At 43.6% G+C, this 14,875-nt stretch overlaps 1 protein-coding gene across 2 annotated transcripts in view; it reads right to left on the bottom strand.

The window, feature by feature from the left end:
- Positions 1-368: 368 nt before the first annotated feature.
- The window catches only part of PRPS2 (phosphoribosyl pyrophosphate synthetase 2), a 48,393-nt gene continuing 33,886 nt past the window's right edge, over positions 369-14,875 (bottom strand). Inside the window, exons 3-7 of one of the 2 annotated variants that reach the window (XM_066578029.1) lie at positions 10,163-10,264; positions 6,145-6,269; positions 5,647-5,820; positions 3,232-3,391; positions 369-726 (exon numbers count right to left, since the gene is read on the bottom strand). In XM_066578029.1, the coding sequence (XP_066434126.1) occupies positions 634-726; positions 3,232-3,391; positions 5,647-5,820; positions 6,145-6,269; positions 10,163-10,264 (654 nt within the window). In that variant the 3' untranslated portion in view covers positions 369-633. The remainder of the gene's footprint in view (positions 727-3,231; positions 3,392-5,646; positions 5,821-6,144; positions 6,270-10,162; positions 10,265-14,875) is intronic. The other variant, XM_066578030.1, reaches the window with a different exon arrangement.

Here is a 14,875-nt window from a genome sequence, read left to right as displayed (position 1 = left end):
CTAAAACGGTGACTTCCCCCTAAAAACAAAGCTTCAGAGCACAAGTAAGTAAAACCTCATTCTAGATCTCTCCACAAACCGATTGGTTTTGTTGTCCGTTTGATTATTATTTAGCACTGAAAACTTAAAACAGGAATCCTCTACTATGAAACGACCCCACAGACTTGTAAAGACAACCTAATGACTAGATATCTGCTAATATGAACTGTATACAGTACAAAATAGGATTTATTGCCCTATAATATTTCCCTACTGTTCCCAAACCCCCTTAATTCCCCAAAGCTTTTCACTGGAAAAGGTAACATTCAAAGTGTCAAAACTAGCCGGTAATATTCACCGGAAAATCATCTTGTGCAAGTACACAGCCATAAATGTATCCAAAACATCCACAAAGATTTTATTAAATAGAGAACAAAATGTATGACCAGTATGAACCCAGCGGCTGCTTGCAGCACTGCAATAGGGAGAAAGCATTCAAAATACTACTATCTTCTTGCTAAGCCGCACACTTCCAACGATGGGGAGAAAGGTACAGTTTCTTTAAAATGCTAACAGGCATTTTATTATCTGGCTTTTGGTTAAATCTGCTTATAAAATTTAGAAGAGGAATGTTGCATGCAGGTAACACAGGTTTTATAACGGGACATGGCTGAAGAGGTATGACACAGATTCACCATTATGAGTCCTTCTAATCGCCTCCGCTAAAATCATGGATATGTCAATGACCTAAAAGAAGAAAGAAAGTAGTAGTAAAGTTCATGTCATTGTATCATAGAATGTAAGACCGAAAAAAGACATCTGTCTATCCAGTTCAGCCTCCAACCCCCCCCCCCCCCTCCCATGTTGATCCAGAGGAAGGCAAAAAAATACTGCCATGAGGTAGATGCCAATTTTTCACATTCAGGGCTTGGTCAGATGAGCGTGGTGTACATGCTGCTAAGCAACGTGTGAACTACGGTACTGACATGCAGGAAAAGATCGCGTGACCGGGCTGCTTCTAGCTCTGTGGAGTAGCCTGGTCACACATCCGTGGTGCAGACTGCATACTTACAGGGCTCCCATAGGAGTGCGCACCAGAGAGCTGACAGGCAAGTCGGCACTCGCTTTTTTTCTTCTTTTTTAGAAGCGCAGATCCTGCGCTTTTAAAAAGGGTCCGTGTGAGCGCTTCCATAACAACCTATTGGTTGCTGTAGCAGTGTGTAAACCACACTCATCTGACTGAGCCTTTAAGGGAAAAAAATTCCTTCCCGATTCCAATCTGGCAAGACCATTTCATGGCAGTACGGCTTCTACAGCATTTGTGGGAATTAAAGGGGTTGTCCCGCGCCGAAACGGGTTTTTTTTTTTTTCAACCCCCCCCCCCGTTCGGCGCGAGACAACCCCGATGCAGGGACGTACAGAAAGCTCACCGGAGCGCTTACCTTAATCCCCGCGCTCCGGTGACTTCTATACTTACCTGTGAAGATGGCCGCCGGGATCCTCTGCCTCCATGGACCGCAGCTCTTCTGTGCGGTCCACTGCCGATTCCAGCCTCCTGATTGGCTGGAATCGGCACGTGACGGGGCGGAGCTACACGGAGCCCCATAGAGAACAGGAGAAGACCTGGACTGCGCAAGCGCGGCTAATTTGGCCATCGGAGGGCGAAAATTAGTCGGCACCATGGAGACGAGGACGCCAGCAACGGAGCAGGTAAGTAAAAAACTTTTTATAACTTCTGTATGGCTCATAATTAATGCACAATGTATATTACAAAGTGCATTAATATGGCCATACAGAAGTGTATAGACCCACTTGCTGCCGCGGGACAACCCCTTTAATCAAGTGTTCATGATGATGTAAAAGAACCCCTCTCTTCCCAGAGTACTGTAGCTCTCCCACCTCAGCCCGCACGCTCCTCTACACCTCAACTGTGTTAACCACAGGACATAAACACCCATTCACCATTTAGGCAGCTGGTGACCCGTATCCTGCCCAGACACTGATATGTAAAACCTTTTAGCATGTGGAAATCATGGGCTATGAGGTTACTATCCCTGCATCAGGACCTCTTCGCTTTTAAATATACAGATAAGTAGCCCAGCACCACACTCTTGTGAAAGCCATCTAAAAGAAAATCTGTCTGTTACCCATAGCAACCAATCACAGTGCAGCTCTTATACCACTAAGGTAAAAAGGAAGTCTGCACTGTGATTGGTTGCTATGGGCAATAAAGACATTTTCTTTTAGACCTTATGTCCATGGGCATGATTCCAGGAGAAGCCCGCAGCGGTTTCCAGCCGTGCTTAAAACTCCTGCTGGCTGTGTCACAGATCGGATGGCTTCCATTGGCTTGAATGAAAACCGTGGAAGCCGTCCGTATGGGAATACCACAGAAAATGGAGCATGCTGCGGGTGTTTTTCACGCCGAGAAAAAATTACATCTGCAGGTATTTGATTACCTGCGGGTGCCCAATGATTCCCTATGGGCGCGTATCACATGCGTGGGAGACCTGCGCAGATTTTGAAAATGAATTTGCCCCGTGGACATGAAGCATTAGACAGCTTTTATAAGTGTGTGGTGCTGACCTACTTTTCCGTGGCCCACCCTTTATTAGAGACCACATGATTTTAAGAAAACTAATCTGTCTGTTTTTTAAGCAAGGAAACTGACACTCACGGTTCCCAGAATCCATAAATCCAGTTGTACTTCTGTTTGCTACCATAAGATAGTCAAAAGAAAATTAATCCTCAAGTTATTTCTCTACAGAAGCACACTACTTCTGCAATTGGCAAACCCACACTGCCCACAACTCTGGTGAGGAAGATCAACGCTGCATTTTTTGGCCTCACAAATCTAAAAAGGGGGTTATCCAAGGAAGTATACTTGCCCAAATCCAGTCCAGGTCCAGTGGTACTAGCAACTCCATTGCCAGCCCGGTTCAGACATCAGGGCATGTGATCTAGCTCTTTCGTCCCTTACCCAGTGTTGGTGCCATACTTGCAAGGGGACTGGCTGACCTATTTCAGCCACTACGCCAGTGCCCTTTTCAGTCTTGGCTGATGTAGAGAGTAGGGGGCTATCTTAACTACTGAAAAGAGCCAGTCAGGCTGCCCCCTTGCAAGGATGTCCCTGACCCCAGGAAGGGAGAGAGAGCTCTATTATGTGACGCCATGAAGGTGTCCATAACACTGGATTTGTGCAAGATTAGTTCCTCTGACAACCACTATAAAATAATGCGCTGGTTACGGTACCTGGATTTTTGGGCAGTGCTTCATCTTGTCTTCTTGTGGGATTGTGTTGGTTACGACTACAGCTTCAAACGCTGCATTATTGATCCGAGAAATCGCGGGTCCAGAGAAGATGCCATGAGTTAAAATTGCATAAACTTTTGTGGCACCAGCAGAAAGTAACCTTTTAAAAGCAAAGAACACAGCTATGTTATATAGCTTCTCAAGTAGGGAGACTTGACTAAATACATTGTCAAAGGAAGATTTTTGGAAATCAATTTTATTTTTTTACCTCCACAAAAGAAAAAACAAAACAAAAAAAAACAAGAAAAACACAATACAGACTTAGTAACACTACTAGTTAGAATGTGCAAACGTGGACAAGACAGTCTTTAAATTCCCCACATTTATCATAGTGACTCCTCTAAATGAACTGGGGTATCTTTAGACAGTCTAGTATAATGTTATCCTACCAATTAATTGGCTTATTTTATGACAACAAAAAAAAATGCAGCAAAACGTGCTGCACAATGCCATACTTAGGCCACACTCCTTCTTTGGACAAGATGTAAAAAGTGTCCAAAAGTTTCTAAAAACAAAATAAATGTGGCACAGACTACGTAAGACAGTTTTCTGGCACAATTAATGCCAGAAAACGTATATTTTCGATAGTAAATCTGCCCCTATATACAATAAAATGTATGGTATAATGCCATTCACTATAGGCAGAAATATGTTAACACCTCATTAATATTTAAATACTGCAGCCAGATGCAAGTAAAACTGGCACAAAGCCATGCAATCTCCATAACCAAGAGTTTTGCTATGTATTGGGTGATACTAAAGAGATGGTAAACTAGGAGAATTCATTTCAGATTTACCAGAATTCCAGAAGCACACAAAGCGTGCAGTGGAGAAGCCCCCCGACAGCCCGAAGCAGCTGCTTGAAAGTGAAAACGCAAGTGTACTCCAGCACTCGTCTCGGAGATTAACCAGGGTACTTTATTCCATCACTTCAATTGGAGTTACGGAAACCGCATAACGCTTTTGCCTTGGAGGTTTCCATAACACCCGGCAAGGTACAAGGAATACACAGACAGGACAACCCCTTAAAGCTTCACTTTAGGTGGCATTAGAATTATGTCATCAGGCTACACAAATAAAACTATTTCACAGCTGTTAGTTTACACAACGTCTTGAATTGTGCTGCTTTTTGTAAACTCAGGGATAAGAATAAACTTTTTACCTCTGAATGGCTGGCACCATTAGCCCATTAGTGACCTCCTTCCATACATCATGGGTGTTGGCTGTCTCTTACAGCTGATGCCCCACGGGCAAGAGGCCTGACAGGCTGTGCAGCCGAAAGGGTTAACAGGCATTTAAAAACACCTGAACAATGTTCGGCGGTCCCATATGGCCCCCACGCGATGAGATCACAGGGAGTCGTGCGGGTGTCATGGCAGCCAGAGGCCTTGCGAAAGGCCCCAGGGCTGTCTTGGCAGTATGCCTATCTAGCCATCCTCGTGGGGTGGTCTGATACTGCCTGTCAGATTATAGTATGATCTAATGCTGTGGCATTATATCATACTGCAGGAACACTTGAAGCATCGTATGTTATGGTCCCCTAGCACGACTAAAATAAAATATAAAAAGAATAAAGTTTTACCAATTATTAAAAAAAAAAAGTAACAAGTAAAAAAACAAAAAAAAACCCTTTTGCCAGATTTAGAATAAAAAAATTAAATAAGAAAAATGTATATTTGGTATAACTGCACCCGTAAAAGTCCAATTTATCAAAGTAATGCATTATTTTTTGCGCACGGTGAACGTCAGAAAAAAAATTAAAAATAAAGAACGCTAAAAATGCACATTTTGGTCACCATCTCCAAGAAAAAAAATATAATAAGAAGCAAACAAAAGTCATTTGTGTTTAAAAATGGTACCATTACCATGGAAACTACAGGACGTACCGCTCAAAATGAGCCTTCGCACAACTATGTCAACGGAAAAAAAAAAAAAAGTTATTGTGCGCAGAGATGGAGACAGAAAATAATTAAAAAGAAAATACAGCAAAAATAAAAAAAATATTTGGTATGGTAGTAATCGTACTGACACAGAATAAACTGATGTCTTTTTTTGCAGTTTTTGTAGAAATAAGACACACCGAACAATGGCGGAATGTCATTTTTTCCCCCCATTTCCCTCTACTTAAATTTTTTTTTAAGTTCTTCTGCACATTAAATAGTACCATTGAAAAATCGTTCAGCAAAAAACAAGCCCTTATACAGTTAGATCAATGGATAAATAAAGGAGTTACGATTTTTTAAAAGGGGAAGGAAAAAAGTGAAACTAGAAAAAAAAAAGCTTGGTCACTAAGGGGTTAATCATAGTGAGTTTTACTTCCATTCTGCATTGTAAAATGATTTCTAATGCACTCACTTGTCAGCAGCATGGCATATAGTGCCACATGTGTCAGCCATATCATCCACTAGAATAGCAATCCGATCTTTTACATCCCCAACTAAGACCATCCTGTCCACTTCATTGGCTTTCTTTCGTTCTTTGTGGATTAGCGCAAATTCAACATTAAGTCTGTCAGCGATTGAAGTGACCCTGCAAACCGATAGACAATCTGCTTAAAACACAAAAATATAAATGCACTTATTTCACTGTGTAACTGAGCGGATAAGAAGCCACTAGATATGCGCTTTGGTAAGGAATATGAAGACAATGTAAGAAAAGGAAACTGGCGGTCTGGTGTCTAGAGGGCTGTGGAGCGCCAAGGTAACAGAAGAAAGCTGAGCAACAAAGAAGCAATTCTAAATTGTGTTTTACTCAGAAGGTAATAGTTTTATGTTTTAGCCTGCTGTCCCCCTCTATTGCTTTAAATGCATTCTCCTAAGAACAGTAAATTCTTTAATGCTATGATCATAGTACCTTTTGGCACCACCGGCATCAGGAGAGACAATGATGGAGTTCTTCCATTCAGGGATGTTCTCTTTAACCCACTGGAGTACTGCAGGCTCAGCATACAGGTTATCTACAGGTATGTCGAAGAAACCCTAAAAAATTAAAATAATTAACATCATTAAGAAAGCTTATCATGAACAGAAAAGCTGCAGGAGCGCAGCTGTATGGCTTTTCCAAGATGCCCCCTGATCCTGCTGGCCACACTGACCCATTACAAAAATGTAAATAGTCTTTGAATTACTAAATTACATTATTCAGCCCCACATGAATAAGTAACTGCACAATAAAACATAACTGTTAACCTTTAACATTAAAGGGAAGGTGTCACCGGGTATAAGCACCATAAACTAAGTTATGGTGGTCATATGGCAGGTTTCCTGAAGACCGGGGAGGTATTTCTTACACTTACCCGGCTCCGCACCCAGCAGAGTCATCCCCAATAGTCAGCACTGACCATGCAGCCAGACCGCTGGCAGCATACTGTGTGTGCACACTACCATGGTAATTAGTGGGAGTGCATCACCCTAATATATTCTGCCCCACCTTCCCTACTTGCCAAGAGTAACCAATGCAGTGCTATGCCTATCTGGTCATTGACTCTGCCATTGCTTACCTGCTCACTTAAAGGGGTTATCCCGCGAAAGCAAGTGGGGTTATACACTTCTGTATGACCATATTAATGCACTTTGTAATGTACATCGTGCATTAAATATGAGCCATACAGAAGTTATATACTTACCCCCTCCGGTGTTGGTGTCCATGGCGCCGACCAAAGCCTTCTTCTGCCTGGATTAGACGCGCTTGCTCAGTCTGCTTCTTCTGTCCCGCTGAAGGGACCGCTCCGGCGTGCTCGCGCCGCACAGGTCTACTGCGCATGCGCAGAAGACCTCTGCGGCGCAAGCACGCCGGAGCTGGACAGAAGATGGCAGACTGCACAAGCGCGTCTAATCCAGGTAAAATGGAAGGCTTTGGTCGGCGCCATGGACGCCAACACCGGAGGGGGTAAGTATATAACTTCTGTATGGCCAATATTTAATGCACGATGTATATTACAAAGTGCATTAATATGGTCATACAGAAGTGTATAACCCCACTTGCTTTCGCGGGACAACCCCTTTAAGTACTGAAGGGCACACAGACCACTACGGACATTGCAGTTTTAGTCCCAGGTTACGGCCCGCTTTGTTTTCTGTAAAATAGAACATTTTCCCAGTGTTCGCGCGTAGCTTGCTCTGGTCATTCATTTATTTATTAGGAAATGACATCTTTCCACCAGATGGTATGAAGTATACGTTCAGTAATGCAATGCTTTACAAAGCAATTCACATTTTTCTATCGATTATACACAAGCTGTAAGTCATAAATATTACTGTTCGTTTAACCCAAAGACCTGAACTCTGAAGAATGGAAATCCAAAGTGTTTAGGTGAGCACGAGTCTAAGACTATGAAAGGTTACTTTGACCAAAATCACTTAGTTTTTACCATGAAGCATCACAAAGGATTTTACAGCTTTTCATGTTCTAACATTCACTAGGAAGATACCAGCATTCTTGCGTAAGATGTTCTCTACATGACTGGTCACATGCTCCTTTCACTTCTGCTTGCTGGCAGGGACGGCCACGCTGCAGGATGCTCAATGTCCCTGACAACTTTGTCTGTTTTAGCTATGTAACCATCTGCTATCTGGCGTGACCACGCACAAGAGCAGGCTTGGGACTACATAGGGGTTATGGGGTTTACATTTTTCACATTTATAGAACGGGAAATCAGAGTTTTCCAATAGATTTGTGGATTTAAAGGCCACTCTGGTAAATTTAGTCAGCTGCTTCTTCCTTGTTTAGTTATTGAAAATGTCCGAAGTTCTTCTCTTCTGTTGGGAATTACTTGTCTTTGTGTTCTCTCAATTACCATTTCAGACTTGCTTTATGGTGAAATTACATGCACTGTTCCACACAGGATCTTCAAAAGGTGAAAGTAAAACTCATATCACCTTAATGCTGATATGATTAGACAGCTCCTGTCACACAGTTCTAATGGGGGAGATGACACTTTATCCTCCCTGACTATATAGTTGTCTAGTTATGATCATTAGGTGAATATAGAGGATAATGGTAATCGCACACTGTCCTTCCAGCAGGCAGAGATTGTACTGACTCTAGCTAGTCATGTTATGTTGTGGTGAAACATCATGGGGTTGCTGGTAGAACACAGGGGGAGAAAGCATGGATAAAATCTAAAACTCACAAATAATGTTGGATATGTGTCAAACAGGGCTGCACTGCATGGAAGCGAGTACAATATACGCAAGTCGTCCAGACAATCAACTAAGGGGTGCAGTGATGGCAAAAAGGGGGTGTTTTATTGAAATGACCCTTCGGAATTCTACTGAAATACCTTTATAGCAGTACAGCAGCCCCTGTCTGCACAACAGGTTGGTATAGTCCATGGATCAGTCAGACCATAATAATGCATCCCACGGGCTAATTGAATTGATTGAACGTCATCAGTTGTGTCACCCACCAAACAGGTCACGCGACACCTGGTACTCAACTAATAATCAGATATGTAATAGGTGACTAGTAGATTGAGGTGCAGAACTCACACAATGTTACTACTTGCAGCATCTCATGCTGTTTGTTTTTCCTTTTTTCAACTTGCTAACTTTATTAACATGGCATCACCACCTACAGACAGGAAGTGGTTATACAATACACTAGGAGTTATTAGGAAATTATAGTACCAGTGTTTCTGGTGGCGCAATGTGCCACGCAGCTCTGCTACATGCATGTCACACACAGCGAGCTCTGCTACGTTGCTTTCGCATATGAGCTGCACTCGATTTACAAACTTCAGCAGCTTGCTGAGGAGACATGTTTGCTCATTGCTTTCGCATATGAGCTACATGTGTTTTACGAACTTCAGCTGGTGGCTGAGGTGAAATTGTGACTTGTTGCTGTATTATGTGAGCTGCATTAGCTTCATGGCGGCGTTGAACCCTCTGTGGTGACATGTTTGCACAACAGGAATGGTTTGTTTCAACACTAGACAACGGTTGATGATTTGATGAAGGCTGGACTGGTGTTGGCGGCATTAGCACTGGAGATGACATGATATCACGTTCAGGAGATGTGAAGATAGTGGGGAAGGACTATGCTTCAATGTTGTTGGTCAATATGCACTGCCAGCTATGTATGTGGACATTTGTGAGGTGTCATTTATTGGAGTCTCCACACAGGTGTGCAGCAGTCTCACAACCAGCTACAAACTGCCAGGCTGAGTACTGTTGCATCCATAGCAACTGAGGCCGCAGGGGTTTGGGGGGGGGGGGGGTAGTCCTCCCATAATCCCTCATTCATTGCACAAGGAGTATAAAGGACCTGTGATGACATCACCATCATGTGATTATGGGGCAGAGCTAAGAGCCAGTAACTGATTACATGATGGTGTCATCACAGGTGCTGTCAGGCTCTGCATGTAACTCACACTGCACAATACAGACAAGTGGTCATTAGCACTTTGAATACACAGCGAAGAAGTTGATGCAATAACCACAAGAGAGTATTTCACAGTTATTTCTATAACCCATGAATGTCATGTAACCTTCGTGCAAAATACTTGCCCGGAGACAACGTGTGTTACATGGCTAACTGGGCCAGGGACTAGACCATTCTACTGTGCAAGCAGGGTCTATTGCACTGATAAGACATGTGAGTAGAATATCAAATACATGTATATTAGAATACTGTACCATTTCCCCATTCTATAAGTGAGTACATTTAAAAGTAAAAACTGGAAAACCCCTTTAAGTCTACAGTTATAAATGTTCTACATTTTCTACCTACTAGATTTTCCCTGTAGATGAAAGTCACTAACTGAGCGACAGAACCAAACAACTTACAAGCTCTTATTCTGGGGTAATAAAACCTATGTAATAACCTGCATCACGAGGAAAACAGAGCTAATTCAAATTACACACTGGATTACCTGTATCTGAGAGGCATGCAGATCCATGGTGATAATGTGGTCCGCTCCAGCAACAGACAGCATGTTTGCCACCAGCTTGGCAGATATCGGGGCACGGCTCTGCTTAAATAAAGACACATAATGAATAACACGAAAACATACTGAAACCTAAGGGATTTTTACATGGCTTCATAATTGGGCAAGAAGGGTTGTGTGAACATTTTGCCCAACCGAGCCATGTAAAAGTGCAAACGGTCAGCTGACATAGGAGCATGTGCTAATTTATCAGCTGATTAGCTCATTTGCTGAAGCATAAAAATGCTTGTTGGTCAGCTGTACATCTCCCCTTATAAAGGGTGCATTCCCACGAACGTATATCGGCTCTGTTTTCACGCCGAGCCGATATACGGTGTCCTCGTGTGCAGGGGGGAAGGGATGGAAGAGCCAGGAGCAGGAACTGAGCTCCCACCCCCTCTTTGCCTCCTCTCCGCCCCTCTGCACTATTTGCAATGGGGAGATGTGAGGTGGGGCTAATTCTTGGCACTTAGCCCCGCCCCCGGCCCACCTCTTCCCATTGCAAATAGTGCAGAGGGGCGGAGAGAAGGCAGAGAGGGGGCGGGAGCTCAGTTCCTGCTCCTGGCTCTTCCATCCTCCCCCCCTCCCCCCCTGCACATGGGGACGACGTATATCGGCTCGGCGTGAAAACAGAGCCGATATACTGTACGTTCGTCTGAATGCAGCCAAACACGGAGATGTAAAACTGCACAATGCCAGCTCTATAGGGACGAATGATAGTTTATCCTCTAGTAGTGTCTGAATCTGCCTGTGTCAAGGCCTGGTAGACGAGTGCTAATCTCACCAATTATTATGTACCACAGCAAATTTCTACATTTAAAAAAAAAACAAAAAAAAACCTCTTTATATAAGTGAGAAGGAGGGCTATCTGACAATTTGAATGACCTGGGATAAAACGTTAGAATTACTTTTTTTTTTCTTTTTAAATACAAAACTGACTACCATAATAATCAAATATGTAGCTAAACAATGACTGTTGAGTTCAATGAGGAAAACTGACATGTAAGCAATAAAACAAACAAGACCAATAGGAGGCTCTGGTTGGTTGCTATAGTATGGGCAAACATTTTTTCCCCTCTTAGACAGCTTTTATAAGTGAGGCCTAGTGTTCTAAAGGGAAAAAAATGGTCAATATATTGTAAAAATATATGTTCTTACAAATCCCACTTGCAATGTATAGTAAATAATAGCCGAGCCCCACACACAAAAAAAAGAGTTAATTTAGCAACAGGCCCAATAAAATAATATACCGCTCGATATTGTGTGCAAATGTAAGGATGCGAGTTGTGGGTCAAATGGAGCAATGTCTCCAGGCTCAGAGTTAGGGGCAGGCAGCCGACTGTAGTGCCTGCTGTTCAGCAGGCTTAGGGAGGCCCCCCAATTTGAATATCCTCTGCACATTCCTTTTCATGTCTTGCTTTGATCGTCCGGATTCCAAAGACACCTCACACTTTGCCAAGCAGGTCCACCACCTCCCATGCAGGCTAAAACTTGGGGGCTGGCATCTTTGAATAAATGCCACCCAACCCTCAGATCAGCCCTCTTATTGTCTAGGGGCCAGCGGCACTGTGCAATTTTTTCTCTTCTGCAGCGGGCTCTGTGTGATGGCCGTGCTGCTGCCGAGGTAGTCAGGTCGCTGTGCGGTGCGCTGTCACGGTTGGGGTGAGTTTGAGTTCTAGCTGAGGCTGGTGCCTGCTGTGACAGAGGTTTAACCCCTTAAGGACCAGGCTGTTTTGTACCTTAAGGACCAGACATTTTTTTTTAGGGATTTTACCCATGTGGCGGTTTTACTGCCCTAATTTGTTTCCTTTAGCTACCAAAATTATTTTTGCAGTTTTTCTTCCCGTGACATATAGGACGATTTTTTTAAAATATCTTTTTCACTGACTGTTTTTTAGTTTTATTGGGGGTAAAATGCTAAAAAAAAATTAGATTTTTTTAAACATTTTTTTAAATTTAGTATATTTATACTAAAATAAAGGATTGGAACGGGTTCCTATATGTTTTTGACATTTTGATATCCAATATGTATGGTTTTGGTTTACAGGGAGCATACGGCGACGGTTTTGGTTGGCGTCGGCTTTGTGTTATTTTCTTTCCTATGTATATAATGTTGTTGTATTCTGTAATTTGGTTTTATTTGTGTATGTAATCCTGTTTTTTACTATCTATGTCCCCCATGACGTCATATAAGACCTCTGGGGGACATTCTCCCACTGTAGCTGGGGCGTCCATAGGAGCCTCAGTTACAGGGGAAAGCAACCCCTGTAGTGACAGTCACTGGCAGAGCTGGTCAGGGTCTAGTATGACCCTCCAGCTCTGCTGTAGCAGGGAACCCCGGCGGTCACATGACCCCTCGGTTCCCGTAGTGGAAGACACTCTTCCTCTTTCACTTTCTAGCACACAGTGCTCAATGAGTGCTGTGCAGTCTGGGAAGGAGAAGGTAGAAAGGGTTAAAAACCCCTCTTGCTCCTCCGGGTTATCAGCTGTTACTAACAGCACACAAGGACACAGTGTGTGTATTGGCATTCTTGTTTTTGTAGTACTTCTCAGATGCAGGCTGCATGACTGTCCAGACAGGTGTTTTAAATAGACAATGTTGCCAGTGAAAGGGGGTGCCAGAATAGGAAGCGATGAGAGGAGGTTAGTGAATGCAGAGCTTCTGTGCATACACAATGTTAGGATGAATCTTTTGGGTGTGATCCCACATGGAAATCAGTCCGGAGGTGGAAAGAGCACATACACATATCTAAGGCACTTCAGGAAGCTCCACCCCCTTATGCTTGAAGGCGCCTGTTTTGTGGTTTGGTTCAATCATCGGATACTGCAGTAGTGCTGGGAAACCCCACAGTATACATAACCTGCGTTATAGCTTTTCTATCAACTATTTGTATGAATTGTCCCACACTGCCATCTTGTGGGCAAATCACACAATTTTGCATTAACCTGCAAATTTTGCACAGCCATTCTTCCCACTCTCTGTACCTAGATATAGTATTCAGAATATGGAAGTATGTAGAAATGTGAATGTTTTCCATGTGTTAGGCTTGGCTCACACGTGAGCAAAGGGGGAAAAAAAACCCGCAGCATGCTCTATTTTGCTGCGGACAGTCTCCATTGAAGTCAGTCAATCAAGGCCACCGAACCTGCAGCCCATACGCAATTAACATTGCATATGGGCTGTGGATACCCACATCATCGCTCAGCGGTGGCGTGGAAAATACATAAATTGAGGGGAAAAAAACTACTGCGCATGGCGAGCGGCCAGTCCTCTGCAATACAAAACCCCCAGGTATGCGGGGTCGCTGGCCGGGATCACAGCTGGAAACCGCTCCTGTCCACCTGTGTGAGCCTGGCACTAGGGAGGAAAAAAAACACAAGAAAATATACACACACCTTGTACTCTTTCCAAAGGTAAACTCGCAAGGGAGAACATGCACTGCAATGGCATACATGTTAATGTTTAGCCCAAAGCCCCATTTACACGCAAAGATGAGCTCTCAAAATTTCTTTAAAAGATAGTTTGAGTGACAGTTTGAGCGATCATTGTGCATAAGCTGCTAATAGGCACGAATACCAATTAGTAGCTTATTAGCTTCATTTGTATGTAAATGAGGCTCACTTCGCTGTATGCAGATAACAGCAGGCGGTCTGTTATCTGCATACAGACCTTTTGCTCTGCTGTGGCACTGCAGCTGAAAACAATGTTATTAGCGCTTCTGCGGAGAATCACAGCGTGCTGTCCCTCCTATCAGCTGCCCGGCCTCAACATAAAATCATTGTTCGGCCGAAGAGCAATGGTAGCATTTACACACGATTATAGCTCAAAAGGACATCGTTTGAGCAAAATTTGAGCGATAATCATCCAGGGTAAATGGGGCTTAATACTCTTTTCTCAATAGAGTTTTATTTCAAAGAGTTTTTTACCCAGTTAACAGTTTGAGAGGGGCGCATTATTATAATGCAAGAAGCTGGATGGTCATACCAATGTACCTCCGACCACCCAGCCCATTCTGAGCAGACTGTTAAGTAGGTGGTGTTGGAACCAGTGGATGTGTGAGGGCACACAAGGCGACAACTCATGACGCCCCCGACAGATCACCAGTAGAGAGGATTATCCACGCAGTGGTGTGGTGAACAATGAAACTGGATTGTTACGTAGTAGAACCATGTTGTTTTCAGCAACGGATCCAGGTTTGGTTTGGGCACTGACGCTGGTCGTGTTCGTGTCTGGAGACCTCGGGGTGATCTCCTGAATCCTGCTTTTGCTGTGGAGCAGCACACTGCTCCCACTGCTGGTATGATGGTCTGGGGGCCATTACATATGACAGTCGATCACCCCTAGCAGTGGTACGAGGGACAATGACAGCTCAGTAATATGTTCAGGACATCCTGCAGCCACATGTGTTCCTCATGGCAGCTTCCAGGAGGCACCTTCCAGCAGGATAATGCTCGGCCGCACACAAAGGGGGTCACAGGAATGTCTCCACAACATTGTTGTGGTCTGCCCAATCCTCAGATTTATCGCTATTAGAACATGTATGGAACCAGCTGGAACACCAACTTCGACAGCCTACAAGTTTACATGATCTAGACCAGGGGTGTCAAACTTATTTTCACTAAGGGCTACAATCAGCCTGTAAATTATATGTTAAGGGC

The sequence above is a fragment of the Eleutherodactylus coqui genome, chromosome 1, assembly GCF_035609145.1.
Source record: "Eleutherodactylus coqui strain aEleCoq1 chromosome 1, aEleCoq1.hap1, whole genome shotgun sequence".
NCBI classification, from domain to species: Eukaryota; Metazoa; Chordata; class Amphibia; order Anura; family Eleutherodactylidae; genus Eleutherodactylus; species Eleutherodactylus coqui.
Note: the sequence above shows the minus strand (reverse complement) of the source record. Positions and strands in the feature narration are given on the sequence as shown.